The 22,072-nt window shown below is 49.0% G+C and overlaps 1 protein-coding gene across 9 annotated transcripts in view; it reads right to left on the bottom strand.

Moving 5' to 3' along the window:
• LOC126571209 (mushroom body large-type Kenyon cell-specific protein 1) overlaps nt 1-20,225 on the bottom strand; it is an 86,737-nt gene extending 66,512 nt beyond the window's left edge. For 5 of the 9 annotated variants that reach the window (XM_050229527.1, XM_050229530.1, XM_050229528.1 and 2 more), the window contains exons 1-2: nt 20,158-20,225; nt 18,657-19,326 (exon numbers count right to left, since the gene is read on the bottom strand). In XM_050229527.1, coding sequence (XP_050085484.1) covers nt 18,657-18,750 — 94 coding nt within the window. In that variant the 5' untranslated portion in view covers nt 18,751-19,326; nt 20,158-20,225. Of the gene's footprint in view, nt 1-348; nt 455-503; nt 562-18,656; nt 19,327-20,157 lie in introns of those variants that run through there. The other 4 variants (XM_050229536.1, XM_050229532.1, XM_050229534.1 and 1 more) reach the window with 2 other exon arrangements.
• Nucleotides 20,226-22,072: the final 1,847 nt, after the last annotated feature.

Below are 22,072 nucleotides of genomic sequence, written 5' to 3'. Positions count from 1 at the left end.
GTAACTGATGCTGCTCGCGAATCCCCAATCGCGGTAAGTCACTTGCACACCACGCCGCTCCTTTCGCACCGGCCAAGCATGACAGCAAAAATTCACAAAACGGAGTTGGCGGCGACAAAAATGCGTCTTTGCCGCACGAAACCACCTAAAGCGCGCCGTTAAGGACACATTCAGCACCAGGGACCACACTGGACACTCTGAGGACGACGATCCTCCTCCCCCCCCCTTAAAAAAACCAAACACACTAGACCGCCATTCTGTCTCCGGAACAGGCGGACAAACCAGCGCGCGATCAACGGAACGGCAAGTTCGAACAATTGGCCTGCCAGGGACCCTTTTTGACACAACCTGGCACACTTTGGTACGGAATTTCACGACTAAACTAGTGACACGACACAGGGACACAAGGACACCGGGACCACGGTACCACGGGGGTGGAAAAACGGAACCGGGGGCGGCTCAATGATGGCTGATGATGATGATGATGATGATGAAGGGCTTACTCGGGTGGACTCGGGCCGCGTCCGAAATTGCGTTCCGGTGCATATCGGAGCAGTGCGTTAATGCGAATGACGTTCTGGCGAGCGCCGCATGCAGCCGCACTGAGCGCTCTCGCGCCGATGAGTGCTCGCGGAGAGCTCGCGCGCACGCTGAGTGCCCCTGTTCGTGTCTGAGTATGTGTGCGAGCGTGCGGGGTGGGGAAACGGTGGCACTCATTCGCATACATTCAAAGAACAACCCCCAACCCCCCCCCAAACCAGCCCTCTTGCGATGGTGGTGTGCGAATTATGCGACTCGCCACCCCAAAGTAGGACGCGCGAGAGGAGCGTGCGCGCGCGCGCGCACTTCAGAGATGCAGTGCCCGAAAGGGGGAGGGTGGTATGGTTGCCCCCCTCCGCTCACCCGTTCTGCAACGAGTGCAAGCGAGTGCACCAGTCACCAGAGAACTGCATCAAACTGCATGTTCTTCTCAGCGCATTGGCAAGATAAGGAAGCGAGCACGGACGAGCGAGCGAGCGAGCAAGCAAGCGAGGAACCCTTTTTCCCCTCTCTGGTTTGGGTTTTTTGTTGTTGCTGTTGTTGTTGCATCAAATGAAAAACCGAAACCGATCGGTGCACATGATGCACTTTAGAACGAGATGACAATATCAAACTGCATTTCGCGTGTATGTGTGTGCGAGTGTGTGTGTGCAGAAGGAGGAAGTACAATGTCTGGGCAAGAGCAAGCAGGACAACTGCACAATCAAGCACCAAATAGTGAAGCTACGCCGCACCCTTCACCCCAGCACCCCTTAAATCCTCTCCGCGGATAGAGAAGCGCACACACGATCGCGATGCACATGCACAAAGGAACTCCGCTCCGTGCGTACACGTGGTGCTGGTGGTGGTGCCGAACATTCGAACCTCGAAACACGTTCGTCACTTCCGCACACCTCCCCCCCCCCCCCCCAAAAAAAAGCTACCCCCCCTCCCGTGACAGCGAGAATTGCGAATGCGAAGAAAGTGTTCCTTGGTTAAGACAAGGAAAAACCTTGAAAAATTCGTTTACGCCCGTATGGCGACGATTTTTCGATTAATTTTGACATTTCGCGTTGGATGCGACGCTTACTTTGATGACAGTTGACTCAAGATTTTCATCGAGCAACGACTGCTGCTGCTTTAATATTAATATTAAGCTCCTCAAAAGTGAACCACATGGCACCATTTCTGTGCACCATTTCTGTGTAGCTACGCTGGTCAATCTTTGCTGCCATCTTCCTCAGCGGAAGCCACCGACGGCGAGCGGCGACACGAGCTCGGCATCTGTCTGTCTGTCCTCCTTGGCTGTCGTCTTAATGTGTGATGACGATGAAAAGATGTTGTCGATGTGCGATGTGACGCATGGTAGACAGAGATGCAGCGTGCGAAAGGCCAAAAGAGCGTTTTTGGAGGGCAGCGAGCGGTGGTGATGGCAGCGGCATCTTGAATGCAACGCACGATCTGAGCAGGAGGCAAACATGCGCCCCTTTCGCATACGGCCCAACGCGTGAGCAAGCGAGCGAGTGAGCGAGCGAGGTGAACTTGTTGCATCTTGGCGGTGCTTCCGATGCACTAGCAGCAGCAGCAGCAGCAGCAGCATCAGCAACAGCGTGCTACTTAGAGAGACGCACTGTATCTCGGACGTCCCCTCTCTCTCAACCAGCCCCTCTCGATCACGTGGTTGTACCGCTTTTGGGGGTCTCTTTGTGTATTAGAAACGGAGCGACGTTAAACATCATGGAGATTTGCGATGTGCGATCACTTTCAAAGCATTGTTACGGTTAAGGGGATGAAAAAATATATCGCCCAAAGATGATTTGCGCAGGCACGAGGACTGTATTTATATTTATGCATGACTCGGTGCGTTGGTGAGAAAACCTTGAATTTCCTTCGCTCCACTGATAGGCGAGGAACGCATTGCGTTCCGTGCTGAGCGATCGTTAGGGCGAACGGAGCCGGGAGGATGCCTTCATTTTCTTCTAGAACAACCCCCCCCCCCCCCCCCCCCCGTTTGTGATTACCCGTCTCCGATTGTGGTCGTCTGCGACGTTGACGAGCGTGATAAGCAGACCCCAATGGTTGCGTTGCGTACGCCAGTGTGGACCGCAAGCGGTGCGTTTTCGTTTAGAAATAGGAAAAACAACGCCCGACCGACCGCCTGGCTGGCTCGGATGATTACAACGCCCGACACCAACGTGCACCAATGCACTTTAGCGGCGTCAAGTGACGGATCATAAAGATTACAGTATTTGCAGGCCTCGGCCATAGGGCCGCCCGTCTCTGGCCGTCGTATCATGCTGTTTTACTGCTCCCAATCCCACCTCGGTCGCCTATGACGCCTAGTGGCCGCGGCTGGTGGTTCGATAGTTTTCGTTAGCTTAATTCAATGCCCTCTAACTAACCTTTTGATAATACAAAGTGCGCCAATCCGTTATCAACGAAAACCTTGAACATACAGTGCTGGAGCAAGCCATGGAGCAAGCGAGGCGAGGCGAAGGGTTGCGCATTGCTTTACTTAGAAAATTTATATTACTTTTTCAAGCAGCGGCAGCCAACTATGATGTGGCTGTTGCTGCTATTCATTGCCTATTTTTGAGCATTTTAGAAAATGGCATTCGAGTGACAGACGGCAATTTAATTCGTTTTTGAAATTTAACTTAGCAAACTGTTCGGCAACTCAAACTTCAGTCTGATGAATGGTTATAGAAAATTCAATCATAAACGTGGTTCGCTATTGGTGTTCATAAATGGTGCAATGAAGGAGCAGATGAAGATTGCTAGAGTTTTTAAAATGGGTTTCTAAACTGCTTCACAGGTTGTTTTTTCGATATAAAAATGTTGCAGAAAAACTTGAACATATTATACGAATTATCCTTAACACAATGATAAGACCCATAATTATTCCTGAATATAATTTCAAGAGATTATTTTAGAGTTTCGAAGGAAATTATCGATCCATTTTTCATATATCTTCTGACATTCTTCCAGGGCGTGGTTCATTAAATTTGTTTTCTTACTTCAATGATTAATTTAACATTCAATCAGAATTGTTGAAATGTTGTTGCAAAAATTCAAGGGCTCACAAAAACACAACCTCCGTCAACACTCGACGGCCGGCCAGTCGCGGAGAGCAACAGAATCAACAGGTTGCTGTTTAGGTTCGGTCTCGCTGCAATATGTTGGCGTTGGCACTGATCACATATTGGACGCAACTTATGCAACTGAGCGCTCGTATGCGCGTTCGTTCGCTTTCACTAAAGATCTTTTCTTTGTATTATTCTTAGAAAACAGAAAGATTAGAACTTCAAGATCATTATGAATATGAAACTGATGTCCACAAAATCAATGGAAAGGTGCCACAGTTTAAATAGAAACCAATCGCATGACTCACCAGCATCACTCGCAGCCGAATACGGGGGTAACCGAAATGAAGGCAACCGATGGTCCGGTAGCTGATGAAATGACGGATGGAACTGCAACTTCGGTTGCGGATCAACAACAGATCGCGTGCTGTGTGCGCTCGTATCGACCAGCGCATTGGTCGGATAAAACATTTCACTCCAATTGCTGGTCATTGTCACAACCGGTGGTGTCTAACCAGTAGTGTCTAATCTGTGTTGCTGGTGGTTTTAACTGATACACCTTTCACCAACGGTGCTACATGATATCACTTATCGTTAATCTCCGGACATGTTCTTTACATCTATTATTTAACGCACTTTACTTCCAATAATATTTGTGAAGAAAAATTCACTCACAACAATTCGAAGACAATGGCAAATAGAGGATTAAATGATCGCTTTCCCCGCATACCATGCGTCTCCACCAGCCTCAACGAACCTCAAACCAGCTGATTCTAACCACCGTTCTCTCTCACTCGATCACAACGCACAACAGGTGGTACAAGCGTGTGTACGAATGTAGCGAACCGAGAAAAAAAACCACTAACCAAGTACACCTTGATGCAAAATGCAGACAACACAAAAATCAGTACTAACTTCAGTTTAAAAAAGTGTCGTCTTTGTTTTTTTGCTAAATTTCCACACACAATCCACCACTTGCAGAATTCACCACTTGCAGGTGCTGGTTTTTGGGCACAAGGATTAAAGATTCGGCCTTCACTGTGGCGAGCAAGTGCTCGACGGGATCGGAATCACCGCAGCGTACAGCATTGTTGTTCGAGAACTACTACGACAACCGAATCGACCCGGACCGGGTGAGAGTCACTTGTTGCACTCGCCGCCGTTGCCGTTCGCCGTTGCCGTCGCCGTCGACGAAAAACTTGTCCAAATAAAGGCGACGACACGGACGTGTCGGGCGGTGTACCCATGAATAGTGTACGCTCGAGTGTATGTGTGTAATGGTGGTGGTGGTGGCACGGAGGTGCGGAGGTAGGGCAGCACTGGCGACGGTCTCGGTGGTTCCGAAAAAAAAAACGCCCCGGTCTCCCACTTCCGCCTTCGAAACGAACGAACGAAAAGGAAGGACAGGAGCGTGGTAGTAGAGATAGTGGTGGTGGTGGCTGTCTGGCGGAAGTGAGGCCAACGGATGCAGCACTAGCGCAACGCTTAGTGCACCACCATCACCACCACCACCACCACCGATGCTACCGATGTCCGCGTTTTTGTCATTCCGCGTATCCTTCGCCGTTATATCCCGCAGGAACGAAAATTGAGCAGGAAGCACGAACTAGGATAGCTAGTTTCAGTTCGGTTAGCTTGGCTTGGCACTGGCTTGGGAACGGTTGGTTGGCCCGAAATGTGCCGAACTCCGAGCGAACCCCAAACGGCGATTCGTATTTCGGCGACGACACCAACGACGACGACGACGATGACGATGGCGATGCAGGCAGAGGTGCAGGAGAAATTTACTATCCGCACTCTACTCCCCCCCCCCCCCCCCCTGCCATCGTTTGGTGTGTGCAATAGTGTGAGAAGAGGAGGAAGCGCGCATACACAGCGCGAGCATGAGAGCGACAGACGGAGTGAAGAGCGCAGTGCAGCCAGACCGGTGCCGGCATCGACTGCAACCGATGCTGCTGCTGCTGCTGCTGCCACGACGTCGTAGGAGGACATCTTCGCGAAACGATAAAAAAAAAACGGTAGAAAAAGTGTCTTGAGAATATAGAAACTGGGAGTCGTCGTATCCGTGGTGGGCGAATGAAAAAATTGGGTCTGGAATAAACAAAAAAGAAAAACCAACGGGGAGGGGGGAGCTAGAGAGGAAAGAGGGCTCAGAAGCGGGTAGTGCATGGACCGGAAGTGAGGAAAGTGGTCCCGGCGATGTGGCTTAGAGAGTGAAAGAGCGCAAACATGGGGCAGAGCTAGAGAAAAGAGGGAACCAAAAAGGGAATACTATCGACTAGAGACAGAGAAAGAGAGAGAGAGAGGAGATTGAGTGAGTGAGAGCGAGAAAGTGGATGCCAAAGTAGGAAAAACCAAGGAAAAAAATGGCACGAACGAACGAATATCCTTCGGGATTCGGTTGCTCAAAAAAGCGGCCACCACGACCACCACGACGACGATGATGACGCCAACGAGGACGACGACGACGACGAGCGTGCATATCGGTCGGTATGCTGGCCAACAGCAGTAGCACCAGTAGCAGGAGCACCACTGGCCCGAGCGTCGAATCCAACGAACGGAAAGTGACGAACGAAAATGCTGGCCAAATGGACGGGATACGGTGGCCCCACCGACTGCACACCGCGGTGACCGGTTGATGCAGGTCGGGTTCGGGTGCGGTGCGGATGTTCAAAAACAGGCAAAGGCAAAGGAGCGCCTTGGTACAGGAAAATGGGAAAAAAATGTTTGAAGAAAGAAAAAAAAATGTGCCCGAGTGAAAACGAAAAAAAAATTATGGAAACGAACCGGAGTGCCCGTGTGTTGGTAAGTATGTACTAAGACGGCGGGACACGGGACATAAAAACAACGGGCATCGGTCAGCATAATGTTGGGAGGGGGGGGGGGGGACAAAATTAAAAGAAACGGAAATAAAAAAAATCCGGAAGGAAAAACTAGATGCTCTCTGCCTGCGGAGGGAGTGCGTGGAGTGCAACCGAAATTGGAATATTGTAAAAATAGGCGGAAACGAAGTTCTGGAAGTAAATTAAAACTGATCAACAGCCGAGAGAGGATGCTGCTAGGAGAGCGGAAAGTCCAGCAATGCCAAGGGGTAAAGCTGGAAATGAAAAGGATAAAAAAATGAGGACAGAGCATGGGGCAGACAAAAAAAAAAGGTAGAGGAACCCAAACCGGAAACCCCGGAAACCCCCGGTGGTCACGTAGTGGTGAAAACTGCACGAAGAAAACTACATAATGCAGCCAAATGTTATTATATACAGACCACCTTCGCATGGCACCCCTTCCCGTTCTTGGCCGCTTCTCTTTCACACCTTCCACGGTTTCGAGCAAGCAAGTTTGTGTCCCTCTATTTTTCCTAGTCTCTTTCTCTCTCTCGCGCTCTCTCTCTCTCTCTCTCTCTCTCTCTCTCTCTCTCTGTTGCACACTCGCACTCGCGCAGAAATTGTTGGTTGGGATATTGCATTTTTTAGTATCAAAAGGAGAAACACACTAATGTTTTTTTTTTACTCGCAATTTTCCGGACCTTTTTTTTGATAAATGTTTTAAGATCCTTTAGCTCGAATGGCTCTTGTCTTAGTCACTCTAGTACTTCTCTTTCTTTCTCCTTCGTTTCATTATTCTTGGCCTGTTTCTAGCTCCGTGGTAAAAGATGCCCAAATGGTTTAATGTACTGGCACCTGGAAAACGGAATAAAGTGATCGATGAAAAGACCAGTACCACTTTGTAGTCCATTTTCCCCAAAAAAGATCCCCCGTAAAGATGTTTTCAAACATCTCAGTGTCATTCGTTCGTTGAAAAGGCTCATCCAACAACCAGCATCCATTCGCTACTGACAACACTTGCGAGAGCTCGCCTGCTTCAACCGAGACCGAGATCCGATCTTCTCGGGCATAATAGAACCGGAGTCGCTACCACGAGGGCGTTGCATTTACAGCCACACACATCTTGTGCTCCGGAACCACCTGTTGATGGTTTGTTGACGTCTCCGCAGCCCAGTCGGTCGGTGCTTGTGATCCGTATGTTTGGTCTCCATTCGTTTTCTTTTCTCCCACAATTCTTCTACTCTTGTCCATGGATTGCTTAGACGTGTGGTGTGTATGGGTCATCTAGTCTACTAGATGATATTTAGAGGAAGAAACCATCAACAGATATAAAAAAGAGGACCCCTTCCGATGTTTCTGATTCTGAAATTACATTTTAACGAAATTCTTTCACCTGCATGTCTCCTGTCGTACAGCAGAATCGCTTTCGTGGATAAAGGTACCTTGTGGAAAGGACACCATTCTTGGTGCGAACTGAAATTGAAACAATAAAGTACCGAGCACCGCTCCTGCGACAGTGTCCCAATCAGACAGACAGGCAGGGAGAGAGAGAGAGAGAGAGAGCGAGCGCGCTTTGCTTCCGCTTGCAACAGATGGCGTCCACCAGCAGCAACAAGCGAGCGTCCCCCGAGAGGCTATCAGGCCAGAAGGAAGCAAAGGTGGCCGAATGGCGACGAAACGCGAAAAGAATTAAAAGAAAAGGGGGGGAAGAACGATGGTCTCCCTCGCGTGAGCTCGCGCATCTATCCAAACTTTCTTTCCTCGATTCCCGGTGCACGATTCCCGGGTTTTAAAAAATGTATATAAAAGCGCTTGCCCCGGAAGTAACCAGTACTGGTGGTCTGGCTGACCGGTGGCGGTGGAGACGACCGGGCTGACCATCCACTACTTCTTCCTTCGGAGCAAGCAACAGCTTCGCGCTGGTTTGGTGGAGTGGCCAGCGTCACCAGCACGATTCGCGTTCACTGATAGTAGTGCACCACACATTGGTACACCACGCGAGCTGTATGTGTGCGAGTGTGTATTTTGAAGTCGAGCAATCGTGCTTTGCGCATCAAAGAACCACGCGCCGGGAGCTTTTCGAGGCCAAAATGTGGGGGGGAAATAATGAAAAAAATTATCCCGAACGCCCGACCGACCCCCGTTGTGGACGCAGTACGCTATCCGGGTTCCGGGTGTGGCATGCATTTACTAGAATGCAGGAACGGCACAAGAGCAGTAGAAAGAGTGAGAGAGAGAGAAAGGGACAAAACATCACCACCGACACTGGCCACCACTGCCGTTGCCAAGAAAGAACGAAAGAAATTGTGGTAGAAGAAAGTGCAGGCAGATCCTGCACACCACGGCCCTGGAACCGTGGCGTCCCAGCGCAAAGCAAAGGGAAATCGGATCCGGGGAGTGCGAAATGCGAACGGAGCAGAAGGAGGATCGAGGAAGAAGATTTGGAAAAATAAATGATGGAAAAAAATGCGCTGGAAAACCATCGTCTCCCACATAAGGATCGTCTATCTCTCTCTCTTTCTTTCTCTTTCTCCCTCACATTCACATAGGAAGAGACACACAAACACGCACACACGCGCTCGATCGTCTTACTAGCCGATCTCTTTCTCTCTCGCGGACGCGGCGCCATTTACGACATCTGATGGCACCGTTCCTGTCCAATGCGGTGGGTGGTGATGGTTGGGGATGCAATTTTTATGCTCTTTCGGGGTATCGTTTCACCAGCGTTTGCGTTGCGTTAGTATATGCGCTCCTCAGCTTGGTGCTGGTGCCATTTTTTTGTCGTCCATTCGTTTTCCCATTTTCTTTCTCATCGATAAATGGGAAAATGGGCAAAGCGTGGGGTGGAAAAATGGAAAACTCGACAACAACACAAGCTGGACATCCATCCACCATCAACGAGCGCAACTCAAGATGGTGCCGCTCCGCCGCAATTTTTGCTCCATTCCAAAAGGACCGGAACTCCGCGACCGACGGTGCTTTCTCCCTCTGGTGTGCTTTAAATCTTACGATCTCTCTCGCGCTCTCTCTCTCTCTCTCTCTCTCTCTCTCTCTCTCTCTCTTTCTCTCTCTCTGTCCCCACACGGGACTGTGGCAGACTGTCCGACTTTTGGTCACCATCACGGGGGCACAGGAAGAGGAAAACGCGACGCAACAGGAGTAGTGCTTTGATATTCGGTTTCTGCATTGACCCTTCGAGAGCTCCACTCACATACAAGCGCACAAACACGAAGTGGCCACAGCGCTCACACGTGCAAGACACAGCATGGCCCGGTACGGAACGGAACGAGCATGCACACCCGGACACGGACTAAGAAGCGAACCCAATATCGCGTTTCGTTGCTTCGTTGCACCCCCTAACCTCGCCAGCCTTCGCTGTATGAGAGGGTGACGGAGGGGGTGGTATATTGGGAGAACGGGAACGATGGACCTGGGGGTGGTTCGCGTGGAGAAGGAAAATGAATAATAAATAAGCACATAAGGAAGCGCATCGCTTGGCACCGGGCTTGGCATGCATCACCTCCCCACCCCGGGAAGTTCGGGGAGAATGGTGCAACAAGGTGCAGGAGGCAGAGAGAAAAAATTAGATCCGGACGAACCAACGGGAGGAGGGCACCGAAACACCCGACGAGTGGGAGGGCAAAGAGGGAGACGTGAAAAAAATCATTAATTTTTGCCACCCCGTCCACCGCTACCCACTCTCGTCCGCGAGTAGCACCAGGGACACCAGGACTTGGCCCTTTTCCTTCCTGTCCTTTCGTCGCATGACGCGTCCCGGACACTAGCCGGTTGCCCTGCACCTTCTGTTGCATCTCTCTCTCTCTCCAGGACGCTCCTTCGTGTCTGTGTTTGTGTGGCTCACAGTTCCTGCTCCAGCTCATTTCTGCCAGGGCACCCACAGTAATGGAAAATCCTCGGCCAGTGCCTTTTCCACATTTTTTTTTCAGTCTTTCTCTCTATCACTTCTCTGTTCTTTTCGGCTTCCGCAGCATGGCATTTGGGTCCTGGTGCAGTAGCGAGCGAGCTTTGCGAACGAAAAAAAAAAAACTATACCTTCACCCTGGAGTCGAATGCTGGTCACCGCTCTCTGTTTTTCGTTTGGAGTTAAGGGAGAGAGAGAGGGTGGGGTTATTTTTTTGTATTGTTTTTCCTCGTTATTCCCTCCTATACCTTCGTTACATGCGAGGAAATCAAGCTTGCGATTCGAAGATTCGTAAGGTATGAGCACGACCGGGCGATGGACACACCAGCACACAAACGGCCAGGGTGAGAGTAGAATTCCGGTGCTCGAAGTTCGATAGCCTCTCGTTTGGTCGCCTGCGGCACTCCGTCCGTCTATGGGCAACCGGTAGGTAGGACAGAAGATACCAGGAAATAGCTGGGTAGCAGCTTGTCGCTACGACAGTCCAATCGTACTTGTCGAGCCCCCCCAGGGGGTCGAGCAAGTGACTGGGAAAATGTATTTAATTATGATTTCGTCGGGACAGTTGTCGTGGTGGTTTTTTGGGGCGCTGGTCAAATCGAGTTGTGTTGAACAGAGCAGAAATGCTTCAGTGCTGATTGCACGAAAAAAAGAACAATTCTGCACAATATGGAAGGATTTTTGAACGCCGTGCTAGAGCATGATTCAATTCCTTTGAAATTCGAATACGAAAATCAATATTCTATGATCTATTCAGTAGCGTACAATAGGATTTCTGTTATCTTCCTTTACGATCGCAGAGAACACTATCTTCTAATTTCGCAACATCATAACCATTTTTAGCATCACCAACTAAGAGTACGATTTGGAAGTAAATGACTTCCTTTCATTCGCTACAACAATGACCAGAAGCGTCAACAAGGCGTTCGTCTTGTGTATGTCCAGCCAATCGATCGTCTTCCAAATCGTGAACCGCATTGTTTTGTCTGTTTCATTCATTCAGACACAAAACATTGCAACCTACGATGCCGACGCATCACACTTCTGTTGTTGTGGCGCTTTCCGTCTAAGAAGCAGCTCCGTGGAAGGACTCAACTCCAACAAGCCAACAGCCAAGCGAACCTCAGCGGCCAAAGCAAAGGTCCGGAGCGAGTGTGGCTGGTGATGGCAGGTTCTCGCTATAATCGAGCAACCTGTTGCTCACGATGACGACGACGACGACGACTACGATGGTGGTACTGCGTTCGGTAGAACCATGGCATCGGGGATAACATCTTCTAGCAGCGAGGTTGAGCAAGCAGAGCAGCTCATTCACAACAGTAGCCCACGACGGTTGTTAAGGTCAGCGGCAACAGTATGCTGTAGCTGGATGTGCGTCTCATAACCTCAAAACTTATGTTTGTTTTAAACACAAAATACATTACTTGTGATCGCTTGATACATGCTGCTGCTGGTCGTTTTTAATGGTAATTCGAATGATGGCTTTTTAAAGAGCTTTTATAGTAATTAGTTTATTTTAAAATTTACTCTAACAAAGCATGTTTGAACCCTAAAGTAAATCACCATTACAACCGTAGTATTATGTTTGAATTGAGTCACTGGTTACACGGTAAACGGTAGTCACAGCCGAGCCTAGCAGCCAGTGAGCATCATCCGACTGGCAGATGCGGCTGTCCCGCCGGATGTGCTAGGAAGCGACTCCAGCGCGCGAAAGAGGGAGTGTTGGAGCGGCAAAACTTTCGCCTACATTCCATTCAATACTCCCAGACACGACACTATCTCCAGATCCTCATGCACAGCAATGTTTCGTCTTCTCCTTCCACTGCACTCCAGCATCCAGTTCGTAGCTCGTGTTTGTGCCATTGGGATGTTAGAAATAAGGACATCGTTCGGTCGGGTACTCAACTGAAGCAACACCAACCACCACCAAAACGGTCGCTAGCAGATTGTTCCGTTTGGCACGGAGTAGCAAACAACCAACACGCAGGCTCCACCAGCAGCATTACCGGAACTGGCCATCAACAAGTGTTTCCGTTCCGGTAAAGTCAAGCACCAAGCTGTGTGGTGGCCGACCGACCACGGTGGCTTCAGCCTTTTGGCGTGCAGCCAACGAAAATTTTTCCAGCCGCCAACTCGCGCAAAAAAAGCGCTCTCGTCAGCCCCACGGTCCACCAACGGACGGAATCGTATTGTATTGAACGGAGTGAGGCGAGGAAATTATCTTTTGCCCGGTTTCCCGGTTGGTGCGCTTGTTCGTTCGCTGGCGAACAAACAACATCCGCTGCTGGTCGCGCCACGAAAACCGGGCCCACGAATGCAGACATCAGAGCACTGGCATCGGCAGACCAGGCCAGGGGACAGGTAGGCATACACTTAGTTAAAATGCCTCCATCCGGGAAGTCAATCGTCTGTCGTGTGGTCGCGGCAGCTCGGACTCGTTGTTTGACTAAAAAGCCGCGGCGGCTTCGTGACAAGGCAACGACAGCAACAAAAACATCCCACACTCGGTGCCTATCGCTTTCAAGCTTTGCTGTCCAGTCGAAGGATATCCGGATTCAATGAACAATCTCGTCCGGAGGAATCGATGGAGGCGCACGGTACTGCATCGTTTGGCGGCGATTTTGGATGCTGGCCTTCGCAAAGGCAAGATAATCGATTCTGCCAAATTGGTTCATCTCAATCCCTGTTCTATTTTTGTTGGTGGCAATGTAGTTTTCTCACTCCACGTGGTTGATATTAAAGGAAATACTGATATCGATTGACATCAAATGGGAACCGGAGATTGGAGAAAGAGTATTTAGGGAATGGCTAAGGTATTTAGTTTTCTGAAAGTGATCCCAAGGACGTATTTTTAAACAAAATTACGACAAATTACAGCTAAACTTTGTTAAAAGTCGAATTGTAGTCGAATAATGGTATTCAGGTAAAAAAAGTAAAATTAAATAGTCATGAAAAATCTTCAGAAATTAGCATTTTTTTGCATTTAGAACTATCTTTGAGCAGTAAGATAATAATAATAAAGTACTTAAGGCAGATATTTGTATTGTCAATTCTAGATCTCAACCTCAACTATGAAATCACGCAAAGCTGAAGATGCATTTTCTATTATGACAATTCCAAACCATGATCCTCAGCAACAATCACCCAGCATACATATGCCGTACAATCGGCAACGCACATCCAACAGGTGGCCAACAGGTCCTTCTACAAAACGCAATTCTAGTGGCCAACCAGCCAGTGTGTGCGCGTGTCTGTGATTATGTGCCATCGGTAGCAACAGCCGTTTCCATCGGTTACCCATTCGAAACCAAATGAAATGCGCCGAGCACGAGGCCGACGGAACCGACGATGTGCAACAGTGTGTCGGCCTGTTTCCTGGTTGGGATTTTGTAGGATTTGCCGAGCCGAGGCTACGGAGGCTGGCCATCTGGCTGGACAGTAAAATGACACAAAAAACGGAGCCCAGCAGCCGAGGAGAGAATGGAGACGAAAAACTAACCAAAAGTTGAATCTACATCCGGTGTTCCATGCACAGAGGTACACTCTGGTGCTCTGCTTCTGCTGCTGCTGCCGGTGCTGGAAGTGATGTAGGGAAAATTGGCTTCCGTTTTGCCCTCAACGTAACGCAATCTCCTCGGTACCCGGGCCCGGGGAGTGCTCGAGCTCGTGTCGAAAAACTCGCCAGACAACGCCTCCCGGTTCAAGCAGAGCATCAGCCGCATTCCCGTCGTCGATTTGGGTTGGTTTTCGTTTTCTGATTTCTTTTTCCTTTCTGTTTTTTTTTGTTGCATTTGCATCCTCATCCGGCCAGAGGCCATTGGGGCACAAGATAGGCTTCGGTTTCCGGCTCTCGGTTTGCGACAGACAGATACGGCAGACAGCCACCAACAGCCACCGATTCCGCAAACCTAAACTGAACCACTTTTCTCCGAAAATGGTCGCATCTGTTGATTTTTGGTTTACGATTACGGCTTCATCTTCAAGTGCCCCATCCAGTTTGTGGGCGGATGGAGCAACAGTAAGAGGCCTCTCGAAACGCAACAGCTTTTTTGTGGCTCCCGTTCTCCAACGGACGACGACGGTCGACGAATGGGGATATGAACTTTTTGGCTCCGGAACGAAACAGGACCGGATGGAGAAGCCCCGCAACGTAAGTGGTCGTGTTGGAAGCTGCTCTACTCGCTACAGACGGCTACAGTGGACGTTTCGAGGCCACTTTGAAGGTATTTATCTGCTGCATGCTGCATGCTGCTGCTGCTGCTGTGCGGTGTGAATCCAATTTTGCAACCAGGCCCCGTTTCGTTTATGCTAACGAATCAAATCGAATAACGAGCACCCGGTCAGGAGCATCCTGACATCCTGGCCTGGAGTGGGCGATACCACAAAGTTCTCGCCATTCGCCACGCTATCAGTTTCGAAAAGCCAGTGTGTACGGCATGCATGCCGTGCAGAAGAAGTTGTTCGTTTGGAGCACTCGTTATCCAATGCAATTCATAGCCCTTTTTAGCATTCGGCCTACGGTACGTTCCCTGAGGTGAGGTAAGGTGGCTCACGTACGCATTGTACAATTGAATCTCTCGAGTCTCACACCCGACACGACACTTGGACACATGTTTTCGGTGGTGTTTGCCAAATGCTTTCGGTGCATCATGCCCATCCACAGGCCGGTAAAACGATTAGGTTGTTAAAGGAAGGTATCCAAAACATTATTTTTGGCAATCGTCCGGCTGGGATCCGCCTTTTTGGGAATCTGTACTTTTTTTCTATACGAGGATGATGAGACTCACGTTAAAAAATGTTTGCTGTTTTTTTATAATTTGTTTACTAAATAGTAAACCCCAGTAGAGTATAGTCGTTTCAGATCAGTTTTTGTTATTTTGAATACGTTTTAGCCCAATTCATAATAATTTTATAGCCGGTGTCCTTCAAAACTACACCACCGGTTGTTTCAAAACTATTCAAATCTTTTTCTGTAACTCATTTTTAAGACACCATAAAACCATCGAGTTTTTATCAAATTTGCTGAAGCTGAATGCTCCCAAAAATAGATCATATAGATTCCTTTACGACGATTTCTTGAGAAATTCAGTATCTTAATAAATAATAATCAACGGCTGTATGTTTTTATTAAGCATCTGATTTTCGAGTTCAACGATCTTCTTCTCCATCTTCCATCCAGAAGGCTCCATCTTCTTATGCGTACCCTATCGTACCGGAAATGAAAGACGATCACCAGCAACTGACTGGCTAAATCAATAAGTACGATTTAAAATCAAGTCCGCGCTTTAGCATTTAATATGCTCCACACATAATCATTCTTGAAATGATGTAGAATAAGCATTTAATTTCTTTCGCTTACATTTATACACAAAAACCAATTAAACTTGTTTTAAACTCGATGATGGAGGCAATCCATCCACAAACTTAATACTATATCAATACTTACTGTATGTCAGTCAGCAAGGAAGTAACTTGTTTGTATAAAAAACCATTGAAAATAATTACGCCTTTTTCCCCCAAAAAAAAATAGTTATTACGAATGGAATGGCTTCAACTGTAGTTCCACAACAGCTGACACGGATTCCCCACATATTCACCATTTGCTTGCAAAATCCGATAAACTCCTATCAATTCATCCCATTTGGACCGTTCCAAAGGTAAATTGTGAACACCGCATCGTACCGCAGAACAGCTGGAGCTGGATAAATAGATTGATAAGAATATATTGAGTTCTCAATCAAATCAATCGCTCGAGGAACGCCAAGACCAATCTTGTCACCCCTCGCTAACACGGCCAAGGCAGGAAGGCCGCATGCACGGCCACTTGGAAAGAGAGATACGCGGAGGGTTTTTCATGAATTTCGAATTTCCACTGCGTCGGTGGAGCATTTCATCAATAAGTCGGCAGGCAGGCAGACAGGTTCCCTCCGCCAGCGTTCGGCCAAACTGCCTGTCATTGATTTATCGGTGAGAAAAGAACCACGCACCACCATCTGTTTGTTGGCATCGTGGTGCCGGTGCTAGCGGTGGTGGTGGTTGCCGTCTTGCGAACAAACTTTTCGCTCGCAGTTCGTCCTCGGCGTCAGCGTCGTCGTCGTCGTTGGCGAACGGAAACCTGTTGCCTATGCACAATGCACACTGTATGGTGGTAGATGTACGTGTGTCTGTCTGTATGTGTGTCGAGAGTACAGATGGTGGGTAAATGGAGGTCTGGCCTGGTGTACTACTACACCCTAGACCATGGCAATAATACACCGAGCCACTCCAGCCTTCAAAGACCACCATACCACCACCCGCTGGCTCTTTGCTGGTGCTAGTCACGTGTTTTATCCCATTTTCTGAAGGGACCAACGAGGAAGGCACCAACCATCGGAGTGTGAGTGACTAACTGCCTCACCCAATTCGATAAGGACACCCCGCACATAACCTCCCCCCAGGATAAACCTCCAAGGATGCGTCGCATCCACCTTGGCAAGGAAAGAGAAATAAGGTGGAAAGAGGGGGGAGAGAAAAACGAAAATTGGACCTCCAGCGTCGTTGTCGTCGTCGTCGTCGTTGCCGGAAGTGCACCTCCTGATCGGAACCAAGAAGAAGTCGCCAGCGGTGGTGCGGGGTGTGAAAACGGAAGCGCGGAAGTGACATTTCCTCCCCCCCCCCCGCCCGTTTTTCTTCCTCTTCCTGTCGCCCCGTTTTCGGTCGGTGGATGATGTGGCTTCGGAAAACTTTCAACCACCCACCACCACCCAGACTGGGCCCCAGAGTTGGGCTGTGGATTGAGAAAAGTGCAACGTTCCACCAACACCACCACCACCAGCCACCGATAGCAACGTCTCAAGGAGGCGACTCCTTTTTTCCTTCCGAAAGGACTCGTCCAAATCGAGCGCCAGGAGCGAGCGAGCGAGCGAGCGAGATCGAAACAGACAGAAAGAGAGAGCTAAACAGAGAGAGAGAGAGAGAGAGAGAGAGAGAGAGAGAGAGAGAAAGAGGATGATTTCTTGGTGTTGTCTAGGACGATACTCACACTCCCGCACACGCATAAATCCTCAGCTCCAACCGACAAAGGACGAGACGGCCGAAGACGCCCAAAGACGCCAAAGACGCCGCACCGGAGGAACCGGAAGCGTGGAAGGTGGAAAGCGGTAGTGTTGGTTCCGAGCCACTGGTGCCAAGATGCAGGGCCGCGTTATACAACGAAAAATTGATCGTTTTCTTGTGTGTCGGCGGTTGGTTGGTGGGGTAGGTTTTTTTGGAATGCCCCTCCCCAACGAGGAGCGGCCTCCGGGAAGCGGGATATTTTCGTGTTTGCGCCGAGGGAAACCGATCGAGTGACGTGCGGTGGAGAACGAGAGCGGAAATGCATCCATGGAATGGTGAAGGAGTGGAGTATGGCAACAACTGGCACACAAGCGCAAAACCTGATTATATTTCCGGCTCCATGCTCACAGGACCGAGGGCAGCTTACCGGTCCCCCTCACCAACCCGGGCCACATCGAAGGCAGGGAGCCGTATCCTTTATATACCAAACGGGGGGTTTTCTCTGTGGGCGATGCTCCGTGGCGGCGTTCCTCGGTCCCGTACACCGTGTTTCCTTTTTGGGGCTCATTTTCACACGCTCTCTCCTGCTCGCTCGCTCGCACACAGTGCAACGAGTGGTGCAGTGGCCACGGCTTGTGTGCGCCAGCTAGCCAGCCTGCCAGCTGTATACCAGCATCGCGCTGAATGTATACAAACTGCAGTGCTCCCTCCCTGTTACTGCTCGCGCTGCTGCCCACCAGAAGGCGGAAGTGAAGGGAAAGCAAATGGCAATAAAAAATGGCGCTCTCTAATACATAGACGTCCCGGTGGTGCTTTCTTCGTGCGAAAAAGGTAACCGAAAAGGAAAGGATGAAAGAGCGAAGCTTTCTCTACTGTTGCTGATGCTGCTGCTGTTGGTGCCCCTGGAGTGAGGCTCACTTGTTGCACAAAGCACAAGCTTGCAGCAGCAGCACCAACACAAATGCCACGGTACCGTACCGAAACCAGAGTGGCACACACCACTATGGAAAGCGATGAGAAGATGTTGTTTAGTCGCGAGAAAGGATGTGTCGCCAACGCTGTGTTGCCGATGGTTGGCCACGGAAGAGCAACAATCAAATGCCACTAAATGTCCTGAACGCACACAGAGTTTAACACAAACGGTCCACTTTGTTTGCTAATGCAACTATAGTTTATGTGTTTTTTTTGTGGATTTTTGTTTTGTTTTAGTATATTTAAAAAATGGAAGCGATTACCCGAAGCCGGGGGGTATTAGTAGCCGTATCTGGTACTCACCCACAATGTACACCATGTTCTTCGTCCACTTTGTTAGCTCACGTCTTATGTAGCGACGCTCTTGCACACAGCGTGCGTACGAACAGTCTGCCATCGCTGCGACAGTGTCGGTGTCCTGTGTCTCGGACTCTCGGCGGCCCCACTAATGTTCACCCCTTCAGGCTCGTTGTGGTTGGCTTTTCCGGAGGGAAGGGGGGGGCGGGAATTGGGTTGTGGGCGCACACGTGAGCACCACTAGTAGCAGCTGCTTCGATCGCTACGATGCAACAGGTTGGTGCTATTCTGGCGCGGTTTGTTGTGACTAGCCTCCATCTACCGATTGCCGATGATCGGCTGCATTCCACGAACAGTGCTTTCTTGTGGCATTTTCATGCTTCACCGCACACTAACACAAACACAGACACACAGAAGTATGAACACGAAATTGAGTTTATTTCGGGGTAAATTAATTACTTTCAACTGTTTCGAAGAAATGTTTGGAACTTTTCCGGATTTCTAGCTTTTGCACCATTTGCACCGAGTAGAGAAAGGGAGCGTACCGGATATGAATTCAAATTTAGCCGCGCACTTGCACTAGAACACTAGAAGGTACCGCTTCGGGCAGTGGTGCATGCGAACGTAGACACTAGATGAGTAATTTTCTAAAGCCATCATCAGCATGCAGCAAAGACTGGAAAGAGAATGTAACATTTAAAAATAAAGATAAGAGAAATCCCCTGTAAGAATTCCCTAAATATATAATGGTACTGAATGGTATCGTGCTTTAATTTTTTATAAATCACACTGAAAGAGAAACGATTTGTACATAATAAAAACTATTTATAAGAACTTCGTGATAAGAGCAAAGGAAAACTAAAAAAGACAAAAGCCACGGAATGTCAGAAATGGAAGGAGGAAAATCAGTATGAAATATAAACCCTGAATAATCCTTTTCTCATTCCTTTAGAAACTTTTGAGCAAAAACAACTCGTCATTCGATTTTTTCATCAAAATCCTGCCATCGCTTCTCATGGTAGATGACACTACCACACGCAAGCATACATTTGGACAACCTTTATTATACTGTGGAAAAAAAGGATGTGCTTTTCGCAAACGAAAACTAACGATGCAACGATTGCACTTCCTCCCCCGACGACGATGGTGCTCCATCGGTGTATGTGTCCCAGTGTTGGTGCTGGGACACCAGAGAAAGAGAGAGAGAGAGAAAGCGGCACCACTACATAAGATGCCGCCTGCCGGATGCACACGAAGATGGCATTTTCCTGGGCGCGACAGCAAGACGCCTTAACGTGGGTTTTCCGAGGTGCAACCGAAACGAACGGCTCGAGGGAGTCTCGTTTGTTTCCACTGGCCGCGTGCCACCACAGTTTTCGGAACGGAACTCAACCAATTTCATTAAACATGCCCAGTTGCGCTCGATGATGCGAAAAGGCCTTCTTTAAATTGATAAACATTTTCAACCCCAGTTTTTGATTAGAATGTTAATGAAAATCCGTTTCACCTTTTTGATGGCTATTTGACGAGCTTAAATGGAATGTTTTTTTTGTTTTCTGGAAAAAAACAACACGCCGCCTCTTGGTAGTGATGTCTGTAGAGAAAAGAAAAGTGAAAAGTGGTAAATGATCGATTAGTTTTATATATGGAATGTGATGCATCTTCATTTGAAATGACTCTATATAACTGAATTATTTTATCTGTGAATCCTCACCAGCAGCAGTTTTACTTCGATTCGATATAAATAGGTCTTAATAAGCTCGCTACCCGTGAAAAGTATCCTTACAGCACGCTTAAACAAACTCCTTACTTGAATAAACTCTGCCAATGATACCACACAAGGTTCACGCTTGCACCTTCTGTACCCGAATCAAGCGTCGAATCTATCTCATTACTAGCACACCGACACCGCAGCCAACCAGCCGACACAGTTATGACAGTTGTTTCAAACACCCACCGTCCCACTTCTAGCTATCGCGAGCAGGTACAAGCTTCCGCCTGGAACAACTGGAACACAGAGAGAAACGGGGAAGTGTGGCAACAAATTTATCAAATATATAAATTTAGTATTCAACAGGTTGGAAATAAGCTCTGACGGGATCAGCGATGCAGCTGCCGCCGCAACAACAACAACAACATGAACAGCCACACCAGGAACCGGGACTCTCTGCGTCCTCTCGGTTTCGGAAGTCGGCTCGATGGTGCCACGGGAAGGCAGGCCAGGAAAAACTACTCACATACAACAGAGAACCGACCGCCGACAAACGCGATTGCCTGCCTGTTGCCTGCCTTCTGCTACCAGCCACGAGCCGTATGGTTGAGCCACAGTGTAGCACAAGCTCAATGGGCACGACATCGTTATCCAACCGTTTTGGCTGCCAACGATGCCTGCAAACGGTTTTCGAGAGCTCCCCGGAGTGTGTCGGAGTGCAAGCGGAGTACTTTTATTCATTCGTTCGAGTCGTTCCCAAATGCAAGCCAGCACATGCCAGATTGTGTCCGTGCTTTCCACAGTGGGCGGAAGGTGTCCAACTGTTGGGCAATAAAAGGTACTCCTTGGCTTCAAGGTGAGAGTCATGGCATCGAATGGGTAGAAAACTAGAGGTTATGATTCGAAATACACTAAGTAGCATACAAAAGTAGATGAATACATTCGATTTAACCTGTTGTAGAGCTAATGTAACATAAGAAAACATAATAAGTAATACTTTTGACCGTTCGTAATGTCAAAGACCACATTGACTCAGGCTTGAATGCTGGTAAGCGATTCAGTCGGTAAGTTTGTTGGTAGATCAACACTTTGGAGTTGACCAACCGTCTAAAACCCAATTTCCACAAACTCTCAGGGTCCCCGAAAGACCGCACCGCAGATGGAGGACGTCAGTCGTCGTGCCGGTCTCTGCCAAAATCGCTTCCACCAAACTCCACTTCCCGCACTAATGCACCGCATGGCTCACGTGTTTGCGTACCAGCGTGCAGTCCTTGACAGCGGTGCATGCAGAGGTGGTGGTGTTCACGTGAAAATACCGAAAATTGGTACCTAGATACCTACCTCACCACTGATTACCCTGAGATTACCCTGCAACAACACGATGATGTCGAGCACACGTTGAGTGCTACCGAGCGACGACGTGGCACCGGTCGACCGGTGGTCCGGTGGCTAAACGATTTAATACGTGAAGGGTGCGACCTCGCCACGCGTCGTCCGACCGTTTCTGGGTCTTGGGACTGCACCCGGACCATTTCCCGTTGGTCCAATCACACGAAACTCTTTCTAGGACCGACCGTCCTGTCGGTCCCACCGGCACCGGACACTAGAATTTGGCTTTTTGCAAATCGACCAACCAGCTGGATTCCGGATTACTCTCCCCCCCCCCCCCCCCCCCTCGAAAGGTCCCCTGGTGGTATCGTCGTTCTAGCCG

The sequence above is a fragment of the Anopheles aquasalis genome, chromosome 2 (assembly GCF_943734665.1).
Source record: "Anopheles aquasalis chromosome 2, idAnoAquaMG_Q_19, whole genome shotgun sequence".
Classification (NCBI taxonomy): Eukaryota; Metazoa; Arthropoda; class Insecta; order Diptera; family Culicidae; genus Anopheles; species Anopheles aquasalis.
The sequence above is the reverse complement of the archived record's forward strand: the minus strand, read 5'-3'. Positions and strand labels throughout refer to the sequence as shown.